Genomic DNA, 18,207 nt, shown 5'->3' on the forward strand with positions numbered 1-18,207 from the left:
AAGGGCCCCTGCCAGGATGAAAAGGACGACAGGTCCCTGGGCTGCCTTTGTCAGGTGTCAACACCCTGCTGTGTTCCCCTGGAATTCCTGGTCTCACTTTACTGAATGGCTTTTCCCTTCTCATACATTTTGGGTTGGGAGATGATTAGCCTCTTTCTAGCCAGCCTCCAAAGATTCTCATAGCTACAAACCAAGCCTGTAGGGGTCACAAAACTCCCCACATTTTAACCCCTCTGGCCTCAGGGATCACTCAGTGCCTAGGACCTGACTGAGACCCTGGAGTGCCATCTCCATCCCCTCTACCCTGACCTCCTGGTGAGAACAGTGCCTTTTGGGGCAGAAGCTTGGGTCTGTGTCTGGTGGAGGCTAGCCTCTGATATCATCTCAGAGGATGGCGCAGTATGCCCTCTCTCCATCTTCAGCTAGGACAAAAAGAGGCTGCTCCCACAGGAATCTAAATCCACTGAGGTCACGAAGCACAGTGGGAGTATGATTTAACTTCACTCTCCTCTTGTCTTACTTTAAAGACCGAGGGCAGGGTCCATTGTGTCTGCCTACTGTCTGTGTACATAAAGCCCTCCAGTGAAATACCTCCTTCGCTGAAGCCACGGCTCCCAATCCTTCCAAAGCTGTTCCACCAATGAGGGACCAAGTTTTTGAGCCTATGTGGGCCGTTCTCATTCAAACCACGGCACACCACATAGCTCCTGTTTGTGAAGCATGTTATTCCAAAGTTATTCCAGCCCGCATCTCTGACGCTCCCTGGAGGACCTTCTCAAGACTTAGGGTGAAGTAGTGGGGGGAGGGGAGGGCAGGACACAGACAAAGGCAAAAATAGGTGAGCCACACCTTTCTACTTTTCTCCTCCATCAGGCAAGGTCCTCAAGCTCACACTCTGGTTCCTTGTTTCAAAACAAAACAAACCACACACACACACACACACTGAATGTTAGCTTTCCCTACTTAAATGTGCAGATGCACATCCTTGTCCCTGGGGAGCCATGCAGGTATGGTACCTGCTGCTACGTGCTTTGTTCACAGAGGTGACTTGATCTCCTGGGTAAAGGGTCAGGTGGAGGTCAGAAAGTGGGAATTCTAGTCAGCTGTGTCCCTCGCATGCATGACTGCCCAAGTCACCACATTTTCTATGACAGAAGGTCTGTGTGGATGTTCCTCAGTGCCACCTGTCAATGATGCCAGCTGTCTTTGGACCTCAGGAGGGTCCAGGAAAGAGTCTTTACCGGCTGCACTGATGGCACCTCTGAACTGAATACTGTGTCAGTCAGCGCTGAAGCTGGCACCGGAAACGGACAGTGGTAGAAAAATCAGCTTTCTTTTGCTGCCCACAGCATGAGGTGCATTCCTTACCTCCCCGCCTCCCGTTCTTCTTGGAACTTGGGAATTCTAATACTGTACAGTATTGTTATGAAGACTTACATAAGATAAGCCATGTTAAAAATTTAGTGCATTAGCCAGAGCATAATAAGGCTTGATAAAGGTTTCTCCTGTCATTGCTCTGTGAGCAAATGCCTGTAGGTATCTTGCTACCAGACTCCAGACTCCTGGCTCGGGGGAGATGGCCTTCCCGCCACACGTCTGCCCTCTGCCTGGCCTGGCCTGCCTTGGCAGGGACAGACAGAATTAAACCCGGTTACTCTCAGCAACGTTGTTCTGGATTGTTTCTTCACGCCAAGACCCCTGATATCTACTAGTTGGGGCGTGGAGGGGAAGGGGGAACCCTTAGCACAGCCCCCTTTCTTTGCTTGGTTCTAAGCCCATGCTTGCTGCTGTTCAAAGCCTTTTCTTTTATGATTATGATAATACCTCGTCTTAGAGCCATGGGGCTCTAAAGACTCGAAAGGCTTTGCTAGGACTCCTTCCTGGGCCTTGGGATCTTGACGGAATGGCGTTGCTGCCGCCACCAAAATGGAAACAAAGGCTTTTCTTGATGGAGTTTGATGGGACACTTCTGGGTTCTCCTGAGCACCGCAGAGCGTTACAGTGCGTCATTTAATGCATGCACAGCCCTGGGAGCTGTCTGCGGTTAAGATTTGAAGGAGCTGACTAGGCAATTGGCTACATGAGAAGGTTCTGGAAGTGGGGAAAGAAATCCAGGCCTGCTGCTCTGTGAATCCAGCTCTCAGCTACTGGGCACAGTGCTTCAGAGAAGGACTTGGGGGGAGGGGCTCTCTTACCTTGCTCTGCCTCCCTGAAGGGGCCTCAGGTTCTAATGTAAATGTAGAGGACTGCTGGGGAGCTGATGGAAGCTTCTAGGTTCTCCTTACTGTTGGATAGCATAAGTGAGCTCAAGAGGCAGAGAAACCTGCTTATGGTTTAACGCTCATTACATTGTCTCCGGGCTGCACTGCGTCACCACGTGGGCGGCTTTTGGTGAGTGTCTGTGGAGACAGCTCTGCAGACCCTCAGGGCTTCCCCCCTCTTTCCCATTCCAGGCCTTCTAAACCTGGAGAAGCTGCTCCGACAATTCCTTATCTCCAAGGACACACTCTCGGTCCGGATGCTGGATGACACTCGGGACCCCACTCCACTCCTCAAGGAGATCCGGGATGACAAGACAGCTACCATCATCATCCATGCCAACGCCTCCATGTCTCACACCATCCTCCTGAAGGTGGGAGCCTGGCGGGGTGGGTGCTAGGAGGCTGGGACGCTCTTCTCACCCCGTCTTTCCTGACTCGAGCGATGGTTGTCCCTTGGTCCTGGGATGGATCCGAATGCAGAGCCTGTCTGTCTAATTCTGTTTCCATGGACAACAGCTCCTCCAAAGAGAAGGCAGGATGGTGTTGTCACTCGGAAACACTTAGCACCTGGTGGGGCTGAGACACCAGTCAGACTAGAGAGGCTCCAGTGGGGGCCACTTGTCAGGCAGTGCCCATATAGCGCCACTCACGTGTGGTGCGAGTGTCAGCCTGTCCTCAGCCCTGACAGTGTTTCAACAGCTTGCAAAGTACCTCCCTGTCACTCCACAGCACAGCCCTCTCCAAGGTGACATGAGGTGTGTATGTTGCTGTCTTCGTCCTGCAGGTGAAGAAGATAACTCTGGGAGGTTATCAGCTGTCAGAGGCCAGGGAAGCAGGGCACGACACACCTAGTGGGACCATCACCCCCAGGGCAGCCACTTTCTATTGGGCCCATGATGCTTTAGAGTGATATCCTAGCAGACATAGGCCCATGGCCCTGGAGCTTTGGCAGAGAGGTAGGTCCCAGAGAGAAGTTGGGTAGTTGGGGTCACATGGACAGCTGGCAGCAGCTGGGCAGCTGAGGTGCCACGTGGCACCAGGGCCTGGGCTGAGCATGTCCTTCAGGAGTCAAGCCTTGCTCTCGGGTCTTCCTGGGCTCCTCAGCAGTCCTCATGACTGCGCAGGCACATTGACCTCTTGTAATGCCCTTTAAGTTGCACCGCCAGCTTCCACTGGGTAGCCAGGCTTCTTGTTAACCTCTGCCCAGCTGTGCGAAGCCCCCAAACACCCCATGTCTGTCTCTTCCTTTCCTTTCTTTTTTGCCTTTTTCCTTCCTCCCCTGCCCAGGTGTTTTTTTTTTTTTTTTCCTTTTTAATCTAAGAGTTAATAAGGGATTTGAATGCGCTCTCAGTACCCAGGGCTGTCCCTTCAGCCTGTTGCTATAGTAATTTTCCACATCACCCAAATCACATTTGTCTATGAGCACTCAAAAAGAGCACTCAGACACACACACACATACACACACACACACAGATCCACATACAGAGACAAACATAGTGACATACAGACACACAGACAGACACACTCATATACACAGAGATACACACACACACATACACACACAGAGAGATTCACATACAGAGACAAACATAGAGACACACACACAAAGACACACACAGAGATGCATGTACACACACAGATATACAGAAAAAAACATAGAGATACACACACACACACACACACACACACACACACAGAGCCATAAACATACACAGATACACATCAGAGACAAGTATAGACACACAGAAACACACAGAGACACACATAGAATCATGAACATACTCAGACACACAGACAGACACACACAAACATAGAGATACACTTATATGCACACAAACATACACAGAGATATGAACACACACACACTGGTCTTTTTTGCCCTTTTCCTTCTCACATCAGGAGATGTTATCCATGATGTCATTAAGAATGAAGGCTCCTATTGGTTTCAGGGGACAGCAGACTGAGGGTCATCTTTATGGGTAAGAGAGTCAGATGACCTCCCAGTATGCCGGTGGAGAGCAGAGGCTAGAGAAGGAACGGCTGTTTCCCAGAGTGCTCCCCAACTCCTGCCACAGTAGAGTGCTCCCCAACTCCTGCCACAGTAGAGTGCTCCCCAACTCCTGCCACAGCAGAGTGCTCCCCAAGTCCTGCCACAGCAGAGTGTTCCCCAACTCCTGCCACAGGAGAGTGCTCCCCAGCTCCTGCCATGGCAGAGTGCTCCCCAACTCCTGCCACAGCAGAGTGCCCCCCAACTCCTGCCATAGCAAATTGATGTCCCCCAACCCCTTGTTCTACCCACACCCTGCTAACCTTTTGAGTTTATTGCTGAGATTTTAAAAATTACAAAAAAAAAGTACAAAGAAGAAAATAAATGTCACTCACAGCCCTCGCAGCCCTAACCTTTCCTAAAATTTTGATGTCTATTCTTTCTGCTTCAGACATCCCCAATCATCCCCACGCTGTTTAAAACCTTCTGTAATCAGCCATTCTTTTTGCTCAACTATGTATCACACATTTTCCATGTCATTAAATATTTCTCTACAGATATTTTAGTGGCTGTATCGTTTCCTATCATGCCCGTGTTCCATAATTTATTTAGCCATCCCTTCATCCTTGTAAGAAGCAGGTTGTTTCCAATCTTTTGCTATGATAAATAATGTTAGGGCACGCATCTTCATACATAAATCTTTCTGCACGTGCGTTCATGCATATTTCTTTAGCATATGCTCCTGAAGTGGAATACCAAGTTCAAGCGCTCCACGCCCTGAGGGAGTTTGGGAACACTTGCCACTCAAACCCTTTACATGCACAGAAGTGACAGACAGTGCACCTTTGCCAGTATTGGGATGTTCTTTTAAACATAGCTTGTGTTTTCCCTTTTCTTAGGGATTTTATGCGGGGGAGGAGGACCTGGGATGAAGGGAGGGATGTACTTAGTGCGTCATGCTTTCGAAGGGAGGCAGCTGTCCAGAGTGCTCCTCATTAGCTGACAGCTGTTCTTGGTCCCCCGTGAACATCCTTCCTAACCCCCTCCCTTTACTTACACTCTTGCATCTTTACAGTTGAACTGATCAATGAACAGAGAGGCTTTGGGGAGGCCTGTTTCCTTGCTTCCCGCCGACATCCTGGTAGCCACAGACACGCAGTATTTCTAGTAAGCCTGGACTCTGTCCATGTTTGTCTCCTGGGGCTCCTGGGCTTTCAGGGCCCTGGTGTGCGCTTGGGAGCCATGCTCTGGTTGGCAGCTCTTAGCAGCTTCTTGATTTGAGGAGGCTTTACACAGTAATCCCCTACTTTATTGAGTGGCTGTTTCAGCCACGAACTTCATATTTACCCAGAATTCATGTGTTAAAAAGCAAGGATCTCTTGTCTTTTATCTCTAGGAAAGCAGGTTTCACAAAATGGATTTTAACTACTGACTCTGCCCCTTAGCCTGCTCCTGGCTGGATGCCTGTCAGCAGCAGTCATGGGGGTCTAGGCAGTGTTCGAGGCTGGGGTGCTCTCCTAGGGAGGATGTGATGTGAGTGGGTACGGTAAGGTGTGAACGGAGGGTGGCACCCTGCCTTATCGTTGTCTTGAGAATGAGGAAGGAAGTGTTAAAGGGAGGAGCCCGATGGAAACTTTGTACTCGGCTGCAGCCCCACCCACACCATCTTGATCTTGTCCCTGAGCTCTTCAGGTGCCCATTGGGACTACGGTGATATTAGTGTATCCTGAATGGCAAGCAGCCAGGAGATGCAAAGTTAAGAATGCTCGCAAAGTTATTTGAGTTCTTGGGAGAGAAAGAGGAAAATGCAATTATCCTGGTCTTGTTTCTCCCCCCCTCCTCCACAATAGTTATGACAAGAGCCATCTCCCAGTGGCCCCGGGGCTGCAGGATATATATGAAAATCTAAGGGACTGTCAGGGGGGATGAGGGCCCTGGAGAGAGCCAGGCTCATTACTTACATGATCTCCTTGTCAATTTCTATCTCACCTGTCACACTCAAAACCAGGCACGCTGACAGGGAAGGTTGGTCAGGGGTGTTTTTGATGGCTACAGAGATCAGACAAAAGGGAGGCTGGACCAAAGCCACATTTCTCAGCCGCTGGATGACACCACACCACTGCACAGTGATTAAGGGTGAAGCATATCACGGGCAACTTGTTCCTTAGAGGGAATCAAAGAGTCCGGTTTGCAAATGACTCACTTAATCTGCAGATACAGTCTGCTCAGGTCTTGTGCACATTCCGACAGGCACAGGGTTCTTTTGGGCGTGCTCCACGTTCCTCATTACAGTCCTTAAGAGTGCTGTGTGTGCACTTCATCAAGCTTGTGGTCCTTGATGGGGGAGTATGGCTTGGTTACAGCGCTTGTCCCCCTTTGGCTAAACGGTTCATCGAAGGTTTTAGAGTATCTAGCACGGACCTAACAGTAGGTAAACCTTAGCCAGTGTTATTGTTAGGGCTTGTGAAGGTTATTCTAATATGTTTCCTAATTTGCTCCATTTCCCTTAAATCCACTGTTTTCTGTAATACTCAGTCCCATTTGTGGGACCATGTTACACATAAGAACACCAGATATGTGCATGTCACCCAGCGAGGAGATGGAAAGGTGGATAGAACATCCTCTAGAGGCTAAAGTTTCTGTCTTGCACTCGGCAGTGGTGGTGCGTGCCTTTAATCCTAGCACTTGGCAGAGGCAGGCAGATTGCTGAGTTCGAGGCCAGCCTGGTCTACAGAGTGAGTTCCAGGACAGCCAGAGCTACACAGAGAAACCCTGTCTCGGAAAAAAAGAACAAAGTTTTTGTCTTGCATCCTATAGCTTCCAGGGCCACCAGCTGAGATGGTCTCTGCTTTGTGCTGAGGGCTAGTGGTCCGGATAAGCGGTAGAGGTGGCGCCCCCACTGCTCCTGCGCTTCCAGTGAGCTCTCTTCTCTAATCTCCTTCTTTTTGCACTGCAGGCAGCTGAACTGGGGATGGTGTCCGCCTATTACACGTACATCTTCACCAATCTGGTAAGACACTTCCACTGTCCTCGTCCTTAGCATCCTCCTCCTGGTGTCAGTGGCCAGGGCTGGTGGGGCTGGATGGGATGATAACCTGGAAGATGGTTTATGGGAAAAGGGAGGCAAAAGAGAGAGAGAGAGAGAGAGAGAGAGAGAGAGAGAGAGAGAGAGAGAGAGAGAGAGAGAGAGAGAGAGCAGAAGCCAGCATGGCATCTAAGCCTTGTGAAGACACAGGATCCAGAAGCCTGCGGGATGCTCACACCGCCCCAGAAGCCCTGTGTGAGTGGGGGATTTGGAAGCTCTGATGCCCACCTCCTCCAGCTGTCACTGGTTTCATAGCCATGATTCCTCAGGGTAGCTGGGTGATGGGTGAGCCTCCTCAGGAGCTACAATTTCTGGCCTGCAGTAGAGTGTCATCCCCCCACTCCCACCCCCACCCCCATCAGGATGATAACTCAGAAGAAGGAAAACTAGGGCACAAGAAGTGAGCATGTCTGATGGTGGTGTAACTGCAGGTTGTTTCAGCTAGACCCCTTATTTTATGGATGAGAGAACTAAAACTTTATTGAATTAGGCTTAAGCATTAGTTTTGCCAAAATACCAGCTATGTGCCCTTCAACAAAGCGGTGAGCTGTGTGTGGTGTGCTTATCTATCAGATACGGACATGCACAGCTGCATCACAGGGCTGTGGTTACATGTCAGGACTTAACACATATGGAAGCATTTTGAAATTGTAAAGCATTAAGAAATGTGAAAATGCTGGCCGGTGGTGGCCCACACCTTTAATCCCAGCACTGGGGAGGCAGAAGCATGTAGATCTCTGAGTTCAAGGCCAGCCTGGTCTACAGAGTAAGTTCCAGGACAGCCAGAGATACACGGGGAAACTCTGTTTCAAAACAAATGAATGTAAAAATTATTGTGATATATATGTAAATAGATATGTATTTAGAATATATCAATGTATATCTTCAATTCAAGTGTCGTCAGAAACTAAGACATCAAGCATTAAAATAAATAACTGGAATGGAGTCCAGTTATTTATTTTAGTCTCATTGGTTAAGACTGAGACTACTGACACCACTGGTTTAGTGCTTTTGCAAGGACCCAAGTTTGGTTCCGCCCACTCACATGGGTGGTTCAAAAGTACCTATAACTCCATCTCCAAGGGATCTAACGCCCCCTTCTGACTCTGCAGGCATCTGTACTTCCATGCCCACACTAACACACAAAGACATATAATTAAAAATCTGATCTTTTAAAATGTGTAACTTTAATTTAGGAATCATGACAAGATATCTAAGAAGTAACAAAGATAGCTACATATATTTGTTTGCCAATCTTGGGGCCCATGCGGCTTTCCATAGGCCGCTGCTTTATAGTTCCACCTGCCACGCCCCTCCCTAACACTTCTAAACCTTAGCAGCCACTAGCCTGTGTCCCACTTCCCTCATTTTAGAGTTTGAGGAAAATGATACTGTGGGTGACCTTCTGAGGTGGCATGTTTACATGGTCGAGAGCCCCAGGGACCCACCTGGGTTTTTGCATCTTTACTGCTATTTAGACTTTGTAGTCCAGTTGTCCCTCAACTTGTTCATTTGTTCACAGGCTGGGCGATGTGTTGCTATTCTTCTGTATGCTATCATAGATCAGCATTCAGAGAAGTTCATTTTATTTTAGGAATCACTTAACTGGGGGTGGGGGTGGGGATTACTTTTCTCACTGCTCTGACCAAATACCTGACAAGAATCAACCTAAGGGAGGAAGGGTTTATTTCGGCTCACGGTTTGAGGGAACAGTCCATCATGTTGGTGAAGGTGTCTCTGGGAGTCAGGCTGGAAGCTTGGACTTTGTAACACTCCCCATTTTTCCACTCTATAGGCAGAGAGGGATCATTCAGGAACTGGGGCCAGGCTGTAATCCATAAGGCCCATCCCTCAGCAAGCCACTTCATCCAGCTAGATGCCCCACCTTCCAAGGACTGCATATTTCTCCTAACAGTACTGGCTGGGAACCAAGCATTCAAACTCAACAGCCTGTGAGGGATATCTTATATTACATCCAAATAATGGCACTAGATAACCCTTTCATCCAGATGTGCTCTCAGATGTGCTCCTGAGTATTTCTTGTATACTGGGTGTCTTAGTTAGGATTCCCATTGCTATGAAGAGACACCATGACCAAGGCAACTCTTATAAAGACAAAAATGTCATTAGGGCTGGCTTACAGTTTCAGAGGTTTAGTCCATTATCATCATAGCAGGAAGTATGGCATGCTTAGTAAAAACTCAAAGTACCTTAGACAGTAAAACGTAGAGAATTCTATTTCTAGATATGTCATGAACTGCACCAGCCCCTTGGACAGAAACTGTGTTTACTCTAGGGTAATAGGAGCAGCTTCACTGAAGACAGTTCTAGAAGGAAGGTAGGGTCTTTCTATACACACGAGGAAAGGAAAACACAAGGTAAGAAACTGTACCCTCAGGTAGCTGGACATAAGATGGTTTGTGGCATGTCCAGGAAACAGCAAAGACCTTTAAACTCATGCATTCCTAGGAATATGAGCTCACTCATTCTTATTCACTGTCTGTTGACACCCTTCTTTGAAAATAACCAGTGAGTTGTAAGGAGACCCTTGCTAAGAAACAGAATTCAGCCTCCCAGCTTGGATGCTTCAACCTTCCAAAGAGAAAGGTTGCTTGTTAGTAAAGGCCTTGCCGACAGTGTACACAGAATGGTTTAAAAGGCTATGCAGTCTCCCTCCCGGGAACTGGGGACATGTCTCTTTCATGGTCTTGCAGTATTTAAGAAATGCTTGTTTATAGAAACAGGTCTGGATTGACCCTGGGTACCATGGACAGCTCTCTCTTGGGGCTGCCTTGGAATTGCTAACCCTGACACACCACATTGGTCAGTCCAAGCTGCCAGAATGGAAGACTGTAAAGGAACGAACCAATGCCTTCCTTCCGGTATGGGATCTCTCTCCACCTGTGCAAGGAAGTCATTCTCCATGGCTTGAATTTGAGAGTACATGGCTGGCTCATCAGACCTCTAACCTATACCTATACGCTGTGGTTTGCTGTAATTGGTTTTACTTTTGTGGCACAGGCTGGCCTCAGAACTCATGGTAATCCTACTGCCTCAGCCTCCTGAGTGTTGGAGTTACAGCTGTCTGCCACCATGCCTAGCCCACGGGACCATTTATTCAAGTCTGGTATGCATACAGAACACCATGCATATTATATATGCACAGAGCAAGAGCTGTTTCCAAGTGAGCACACCTGTGTAAGCAGCCTGTACATCCAGAAATAGAATGTCACCAGAACCCCAGAAGTCCCCCTCACTCCCCTCAAAATGTAAAATAGAACAAACTCCTTTGTTTGCCTTTTTTCCCCCTTCTATCTAACACTGCAGCTGTGAATCCAAGAATTAACATGTAAAAAGGGAGAAGAGGATTAGGCTATTCCCACAGCAATGCAAATGGGTTTGCTTAAGGTGAGGGGGCATCTGGGGCAGCCTGGGCACCTTGGCAAGAGAGGAGAGAGATTAAAGTACAGTTCTGCTTTGTTCTGAGCCTGTGGTGGGTGTGGGGACAGAGAGAGGAGGGAAGAAAGGCAGGTGGATGGGTGAGGTGGTCTGCACTGTGCCAGCATGCCAGGGAGACATCTTGCATCAGACAACAGCAGCAGCTAAGGATGGAGCTGGGCATCTCCGTGTCACCAAGCCACTAGGCAAATGGAAGAGAGTGGTTCCCTACAGTAGTCAGAAACAGCTGGAGGTGCTGGCTTGGGTTTGTAGGAGGACAGCATCCGATCTGCCACAGGCCATACTGTGTATCACCTGTCTCTCTTCTTGGAGGGTGACAATGTTCTCTAGTGGGAGAAAAATGTACTCTCAAGTCAAGAGGCCCAGGAACCAAGTTTTCACACTCCCTTGTCTTCTCTGGGTGACTTTAGGAGAGCCACACCAACTCTCACAGCCTCCTTCTTGTTTTATCACTTTAGAGATAACAAAACCTTACCGTGGACGTTGCTGAACGGTATGTGGCAAAGCCTCCTGAGTCCCTCAGGAGCCGTATGGTTTTTCATAGCAGGAGGATGCTTTCCTCCTTGTTCGTGGGCACTGGGTGAGAATAGCTCTGTGCTCGGCCTCAGCCTGAGTTCTTTGCACCTGGAATCAGCAAGACTCATGCCCAACTGTGGGATTTCCAGCGAAAAGCAGAGATCTCACCAATCTCATCATCGGAGTGATGCAGCCTGAGGAACAGTCCAGGAACAGAAGCAGGGACGCTGCAGACATCAGTCAGTGGGAGAAGGTTCTGGAAGCTGCTTGTCAGTGCCTTGGTTTTTTTTTCCCAGCAGGAACAGGGGTAAAACATTGTTTTAGGGCCAGTCCTGCTGCCTGGAGCTTTTAGAGTTTGGAAACAGAGCAGAGGGACTTTCATCACACAATGCACTGGGCTGTCCTTCTCCCTCACCTGCTGTCTCAGACCCCCAGGGAACCCCATCTTGTCACCTCTCTCTGACTTCTGCAACAGTGATGTGAGTCCTCAGGTCTGCCTCTTGAAAACCAGGATGGAGAACTGGAAAAGACACAGACCTGGGCATGTGATTGACAGGCCTTTAACCTTCTAGTCTGAGGAGCTCCTGCTGTACAGACTACTTAACCTATCTGAGCTCTGGTAACCTCTTTGGTCAGTGGGCCCTGTTCTTAGCTCAGGAGAGCAATGGACTCACACAATAAGAGTTTACTAAAGGGGAGTTATGTTAGACAATCTTGGCTTTGCTTCTTGTGGGCTCACAGAAACAGGAAACATATTTTGCTCCCGAGAGAGTGCTTCCTAAAATATCATTCTCTTTAATTCTGGTGAATGATCAGTTATTACACGCATGAACGTGTTTTCCATTGCAGAATGCTTGTGTGTATGCCAGTAATTACTGAGTATTGACTAGATCCCCACACCTCAGTCTCTTCCAGGTGTTAAGAACACTGATTGACGTAGGGCATCTGCAATAAATGAATTAAACTGACAGGTCTGGGTTTGATCTATGGATTACCAATAGCACGAGGTGGGACAAAATGACCAATCATAAATTAAACATTAAGCCATCAATCCATCGAACTCTGTTCATGCTACACAAAGCATAGCTTCTTTCTCAGTTAGGGCCTGGGCATTGGGGAGAGAGTACATGTCAACTTTAAACTTTGAGTGACATGGGAGATTGATGTAAGAAGTGTTGCTGAGTCAGGAAAAAATTGAGGCTCGTCTTGGGTCCAGCAGAGCTCAACAGAGTCTATGGTTTAAAAGCCAGGCTACTGAGTCCAGAGAAGGCCTGAGGGACAGGAAGGTGTGAGGAAATGAGAGACACTTCAAAAGCAGGAGATAGACCTGTGTTTGGGTCAACGCCCCTGTTCTGGCCAGAAAAATAAAAATGCAGAGTCACAGTACAGGGCAAGAGGACTTTAATTCCCTTCTTCATTTGCAGATGGATCTAGGGGTGCTCATATTGGCAGTTTAATCAAATCAGAAACTTCTTGTCCCCTGTTAGGATTCTAATGAGGCACAAATCGGTTCCAGCAGAGCAAGGCTTTGATCAGTAGCCAGGACTGGTGCCCAGATGGTGTGGGAGCCCTGGGGCAGGGCCTTGGTTCATTGGGTTCAAATTGCCAAACATGAGCTGTCAGAGAAAGCCAAAGGTGCACATGGCCAGAGGTCAGGATCATGGAAGGCAGTAGGACAAAGTGAGGCCTGGCCAGCAGAATAGGTAAGCATTAGGCTAAAGAGGGAGAGCATGGTCTGAGAAAGGGACAGAGCAGGGCAAAGAAGAATCACTGTGCAAAGTCATAAGGCAGCACATGCATAGCACAGAGGACCCGTTCCTGCCCCAGCGCAGAAGTCACTCAACCAACCTACCTTCTTCTCTTCTGTGCTTCCTCGCTTCATCGTCTCTGTTTTTGAGTGTGTGTGTGTGTTTGTGTGTGTGTGTGTAAGCATATATATATCATTAAATTTGCCCTTTTAAGCATTTAAGTTTACAATTCAGTAATGTCGACACATTCCATCACCACCATTTCTAAAACCCAAGGAAACCCAAACCCAACAGTTCCCGATGATCCTTCTCCCCTGCCCCGCCCACCTCTGTTCTTTCTTCTATGTGAATGCAGCTCTTCTTGCCCCTCATTCAGGGACCTTATACAATATAATTTGGGTGGTGTCTGGTTTAGTGTACTCAGTGTGATGTTTTCTAGGTATATCCATATCATACCACATATCAGAATTTCATTTCCCATGTTTTAACAAAACCCTTCCTATTATGATAGAAACACCCACATAAAGTTTACCAGTTTGGTCTGGAGTGTCTTCCAGTGGCATTAGCCTGCTTGCATTGCTGACCACCATCATCCCTCCGTTTCTACAGTTTCCATCTTCTCAAACCGAGAAACTGTGCTCTTATTACACAGACACCCTGATCCCCTCCTCCTCCCAGACACACTCTGGCCACAAAGCACACTTCTACGTCTTTAACCAGAAATGACTGCATGCTTCATGGAAATGAAGTCATACAATATTTATCCTTTTGTGTCTGGCTTGTTTTATGTAGATTATGTCTTTAGGTCTCATCCTTCTCCAAGCTGAATAATACAGCATGGTGCCTGGATATCACATCCTGCGTTAACACACCAGTGAGTGCTCCAGTTGTTTGGTGCTGTGGCTAATAGTCCCATGAGCATGGATGTGCAGATATCTCTTCCACTCTCTGCTTTCACTCCTCCTGGGTATGCTCCTAATGAGGGAACTCACTAGACAGTCATCGCCTTTTAATTTATTGGGGAATCACCAAACTGTTCTCTAGAATGACTGCACCATGTTTCATTCCCAATAGCAATGCACAGGAGGTGGGGTTTCGCTCCAACCTTGCTAGTATGTCTCAGTTTTTTATCTTTTAGCAAGAACCACTTGGTGCATGTGAAATGCTCAGATAAGCTTTTTCTCTCTCCTTAGAGTTTGCAGATTGGGAGAGTCAAGAGCCCATGGGTGTAGTTGAGGGCCCTTCTAATGAAGAAGCTTTGTAATCAGAGAAAGCCGCTGGTGTTTAAGAGCCCAGCCCCATGAATGTTCAGGACAGGTAAGGGGCCCTGCTTCTGAGGCGTTAGGTGACTTGCCTGGACCTGGGAGCTCTTCGGACTTTGGTTTTCCCATTAGGGTGTCGATAGTGGTGATGCCTGTCCCTAAAGGTTCTTAGTAGGAATTTGAAAATAGCTGTTGGTGGCATTGTAGCTGCTAAGCAGAGCTAACTAACACAGCTAATCAACCCACAACTCCCACAGCTTCACGACACAGCGGCAAACTTGCAGTCTCTTGCTATGGCGAGAGATGGGTTCTAGGACCCTTTGTGAATAATAATAAAAAAAAGATGCAAATGTTCAAGTCCCTTCTTTAAATGATGTAGCATTCTCTCCCACATACTTTAAATGGCCTCTAGATGAATGCTTACTGTAATGTAAATGCTAACAGTTATTATTTGGAACCATTTAGGGAACAGTGAGAAGGAAAGTATCTGCGCTTGCTCAGCGCAGACCTCAGGTCCCCTGACTATTTTCAATCATCTGTTGGATGAATCCATGGTGTGGAACCCACAGATATAGAAGGCAGATTGTACATTTCTTACCAGAAGTTTGACAAGGGTAGCCCTTATAGAAATAACCTCAAATAAGGTCATTTAGGGTCCCAGGCACCTTCTAGCTTATAAATATGTCTCATAAAGGACAGGGGTGGGGGAAAACAAGGAGGCTCTCACACACACACAGTAATTTATGAATCAAGCCTTGAAGCACTGCAGATCACTTCTTACAATTTCATTGGCTAGATCTCATTACATGGCTGCACATCCATGCAAAGGTGTCTGGGAAATGTAGTTTAGTTGAATGCCTAGGCAGAAGGGGAAATAGGTTTGGTCATCAGCAAGGAATCTCTGCCATGTTATTGAACTACTAATTGCTACTGCACTTCTCTTTTGTGTATGCTGCAAGAGCAGTTGACACCAGGACCCTGTCTTGTCTGTTTAGATGAGAACTGATCCTAAGGGTGGGTATTAGCACCTGTTGGCTCCCCAGTAACCAAGTTTGCTGGGGGCTTAACCTTTGTTTCACAAGACACATGCAGGCTGGATCCAGGACATGAAGAATTACAGCTCTGGGCAAAGCTCTCTCTGGTATTGTGGCTGATGGGTTTGAACAGAAGAGGTGAAGGAGGAAGCTGGGTTTGAGCTAATAAATCTGGAGGGGTTCTCCAGCTGCTAATGAACCCAGCAAGAGCTGCAATCACTTTCCTAATAGGAAAGATAAGATCACCCTAATCTACTGTCAGAGAGCTCAGGCAGGCGATGTGCCACGGGAGGGAGGTGCCACTTTGGTGGGGAGAATTGTAGAGATTTAGGGGTGAAGTCAAAAGTCTCACGGGATGCCAATGAAAAGCTGGAAAATGTGAGTACCAGGAGCCAGGCCATCCTCTGGCTCACAGGCAGCCCGGATCTCTGTGAGCACCATTTCTGTGCCACTGTGGCTGTGGGTGCATATAAAAAAAAAAAAAGCAGCAGCTCCCCAGACCTGTTCCCTGGGAGAATCTAGAGAGAAGCTAAGGAGGAATAGTTATGGCAGCAGAAACAGTGAAAGTACCAGACTGGCAGTGGAGCCACTGGGACACCAAGGGCTAATCCCGCCACTGATGTTGGGTGACAGCGATGGCTGTACTTGCTGTTTATTGAATGACTTCTCTGAGCATGGCCCTGTAAACATTACACCGTGGTTATTTTCTCATGTAAGCCTCACATCAACTCCAGCAGAAACAGCTATTCTGTTCCCATTTACAAGAGCCGAGGCTGATAATGCCTTAGTCTCTTGCTTGTAGTGGAGCCAGATCATAAAGCCAGGCAGTTAGCTCCTAACCGCCGGCTTAGTCATTCTGTTGTCTACACAAGCCGTTCCTTCTTGCTGAGCTTAGTTTGCTGTCTGTTTATTATGGCTTTGTATGAGGTAATCTCTGAGGGTCTTTCTAAGCCTTGGACTTGTTTCTCTGTACGTTGGTTGGGAGCAATCCAACTCACGACATCCTGGGGATAGAACTGTTTTCTGGAGAGCAGGGAGAACGACACACTGAATAGAGGCCCCACGTGTCTGTTTAGGTCTTTTCTGTCACAGTTATAGCCAGGTCCCAGCAAGCTTTGCAGTAATCACCCTTCCACGTCCCAGGCGCTCCCTGTTTCGGGAGAAAAGGTGTGTACAACTGGCCTTCCTCCCCTCGGTTCCTTTTCCTGCCAAGCAGACTTTAGTTTGTATTTATTTTCCAAAGGCTTATCAGCAAGATTAGCCATAAGTAATTGAAATTGCTAAAATTATTACAGGAAGGGGAACCAGGGCAGGCATGGAGAGAAAAAGGCAATTAATTTCTGGAGAAAGGGTGAATGCCTTTATCCCAATCTTCTGCTCCTATCTGTGGTGAGCCAGCCCTGCCCATCTTCCAGGTGTTACTTAAATGTCAATCTTCTACTGAAGTCATCCTGACACATCACCAGGTTGAGTGTGTTGTCATTTTTCACAGGTGTGTGTGTGTGTGTGTGTGTGTGTGGTATGCTCACACACATATATAGGGAGGTATGCACTTTTGCTCACAGATGCCATGCCAGAGAAAGACATCAGATCTCTTGGTCTGTTGCTCTTGGTGTCCCTCACTGTACCTGGAGCTTCCATTTTAGCTAGGCTCGCTCGCCCACCAGCTCCCAGCATCTACCTATCTCAACATCTAAGCACCGAGATTCAGGCATAGTGGCCACATTCAGCTTATATATGCATGCATATCGGAACTCAGGTCTGCACACAGTAAGTACTCTTCATCCATTGTACCATCTCGCCAGCCTCGCTCACAGTTCTTTAGCCCTACCTAGGCTTTAAGCTTCATAAAGTCCAGACCAAGTCTGTCTTACCCATCTCTGTAACCCTAGTGGCCGACAGGAACATAATAGATGCTCAACCAATGTTTATAGGGTAGGTGAATGGATTATTTCTTCACATTCTAAGAGATCTGGGCATAGGAGTTCTGGCTAGAGGAGGGTATAGCTCATCTCATCTCCTTACATCCAAAATGAATTCAGTTCATCCCACAAAAGCTCTCCAGCTAAAAGGAGCCCATGGGGCTGGTTGGCTGCAGTCCAGCCTGGGAATCGTTTCCCAATCCCTAGGATGCCTCTGCACATATGTAGCCCACATAGTCACGGGTAACTGCCGAGTCTCGTGTGCCCTTCTCATTCCAGCCTGGATAGATTTGGACTGAAGGGTATGAGAACCCAGCAAGGTGGTTTTATTCAGGATCCAAGAGGCAGAGTTTGGAATTCCGCCGAGGGAGGGAGATGTAAAAACCGGAGGTCATGTTAGAGCTGAGAATGATCATGGCAGAGGGAAAATGGAATTCAAGGCTAGCCATCATTGATTGTACCAGGGGGCAGGGGGTGCTTCCCTGTCATCAAGAAGTGCTGATGGCCACCCTGTGCCCTGGTGATCTGGGGTCACGTGGCTTCTTGAGGCCTAAAGCTGGCACCTGTCTTGTAACGTGAGAGCCCAAGGGTCTTCAGAACAAATCCCGTCGTCCTTTGGATCTAAAAGGTCACTTGTAGAGGAGTCCTTTCTCCTTTTCCCCATGCTAGCCACAGGAGGGGTGTGACAACAGCAGTGGAAGTACTGGTTGCTTCATCGAAGCAGGCAGGGCCCCTGATTAGAGGGAGTGTGGCTTATTCTAAGACCTGCCTTATGTTAGATGTTCGTGTGGCAGCTACTTTACCTATTGGGCTCCATATTAGTTATTTTTCTCCTTGCTATGGCAAAATGCCTGACAAGAGTAACTTAAGGAAGGAAAGGAGGGAGGAAGGAAGAGGGAGGGGAGGGAGGAAGAAGGAGAGGGAGGAAGGGAG

At 47.9% G+C, this 18,207-nt stretch overlaps 1 protein-coding gene across 1 annotated transcript in view; it reads left to right on the forward strand.

The window, feature by feature from the left end:
* The window catches only part of Grik4 (glutamate ionotropic receptor kainate type subunit 4), a 436,861-nt gene that overhangs the window by 291,558 nt on the left and 127,096 nt on the right, over nt 1-18,207 (forward strand). Inside the window, exons 7-8 of the mRNA XM_052188602.1 lie at nt 2,454-2,632; nt 7,205-7,258. Of these exons, the coding sequence (XP_052044562.1) occupies nt 2,454-2,632; nt 7,205-7,258 (233 nt within the window). The remainder of the gene's footprint in view (nt 1-2,453; nt 2,633-7,204; nt 7,259-18,207) is intronic.

This window comes from Apodemus sylvaticus, chromosome 7 (assembly GCF_947179515.1).
Source record: "Apodemus sylvaticus chromosome 7, mApoSyl1.1, whole genome shotgun sequence".
Classification (NCBI taxonomy): domain Eukaryota; kingdom Metazoa; phylum Chordata; class Mammalia; order Rodentia; family Muridae; genus Apodemus; species Apodemus sylvaticus.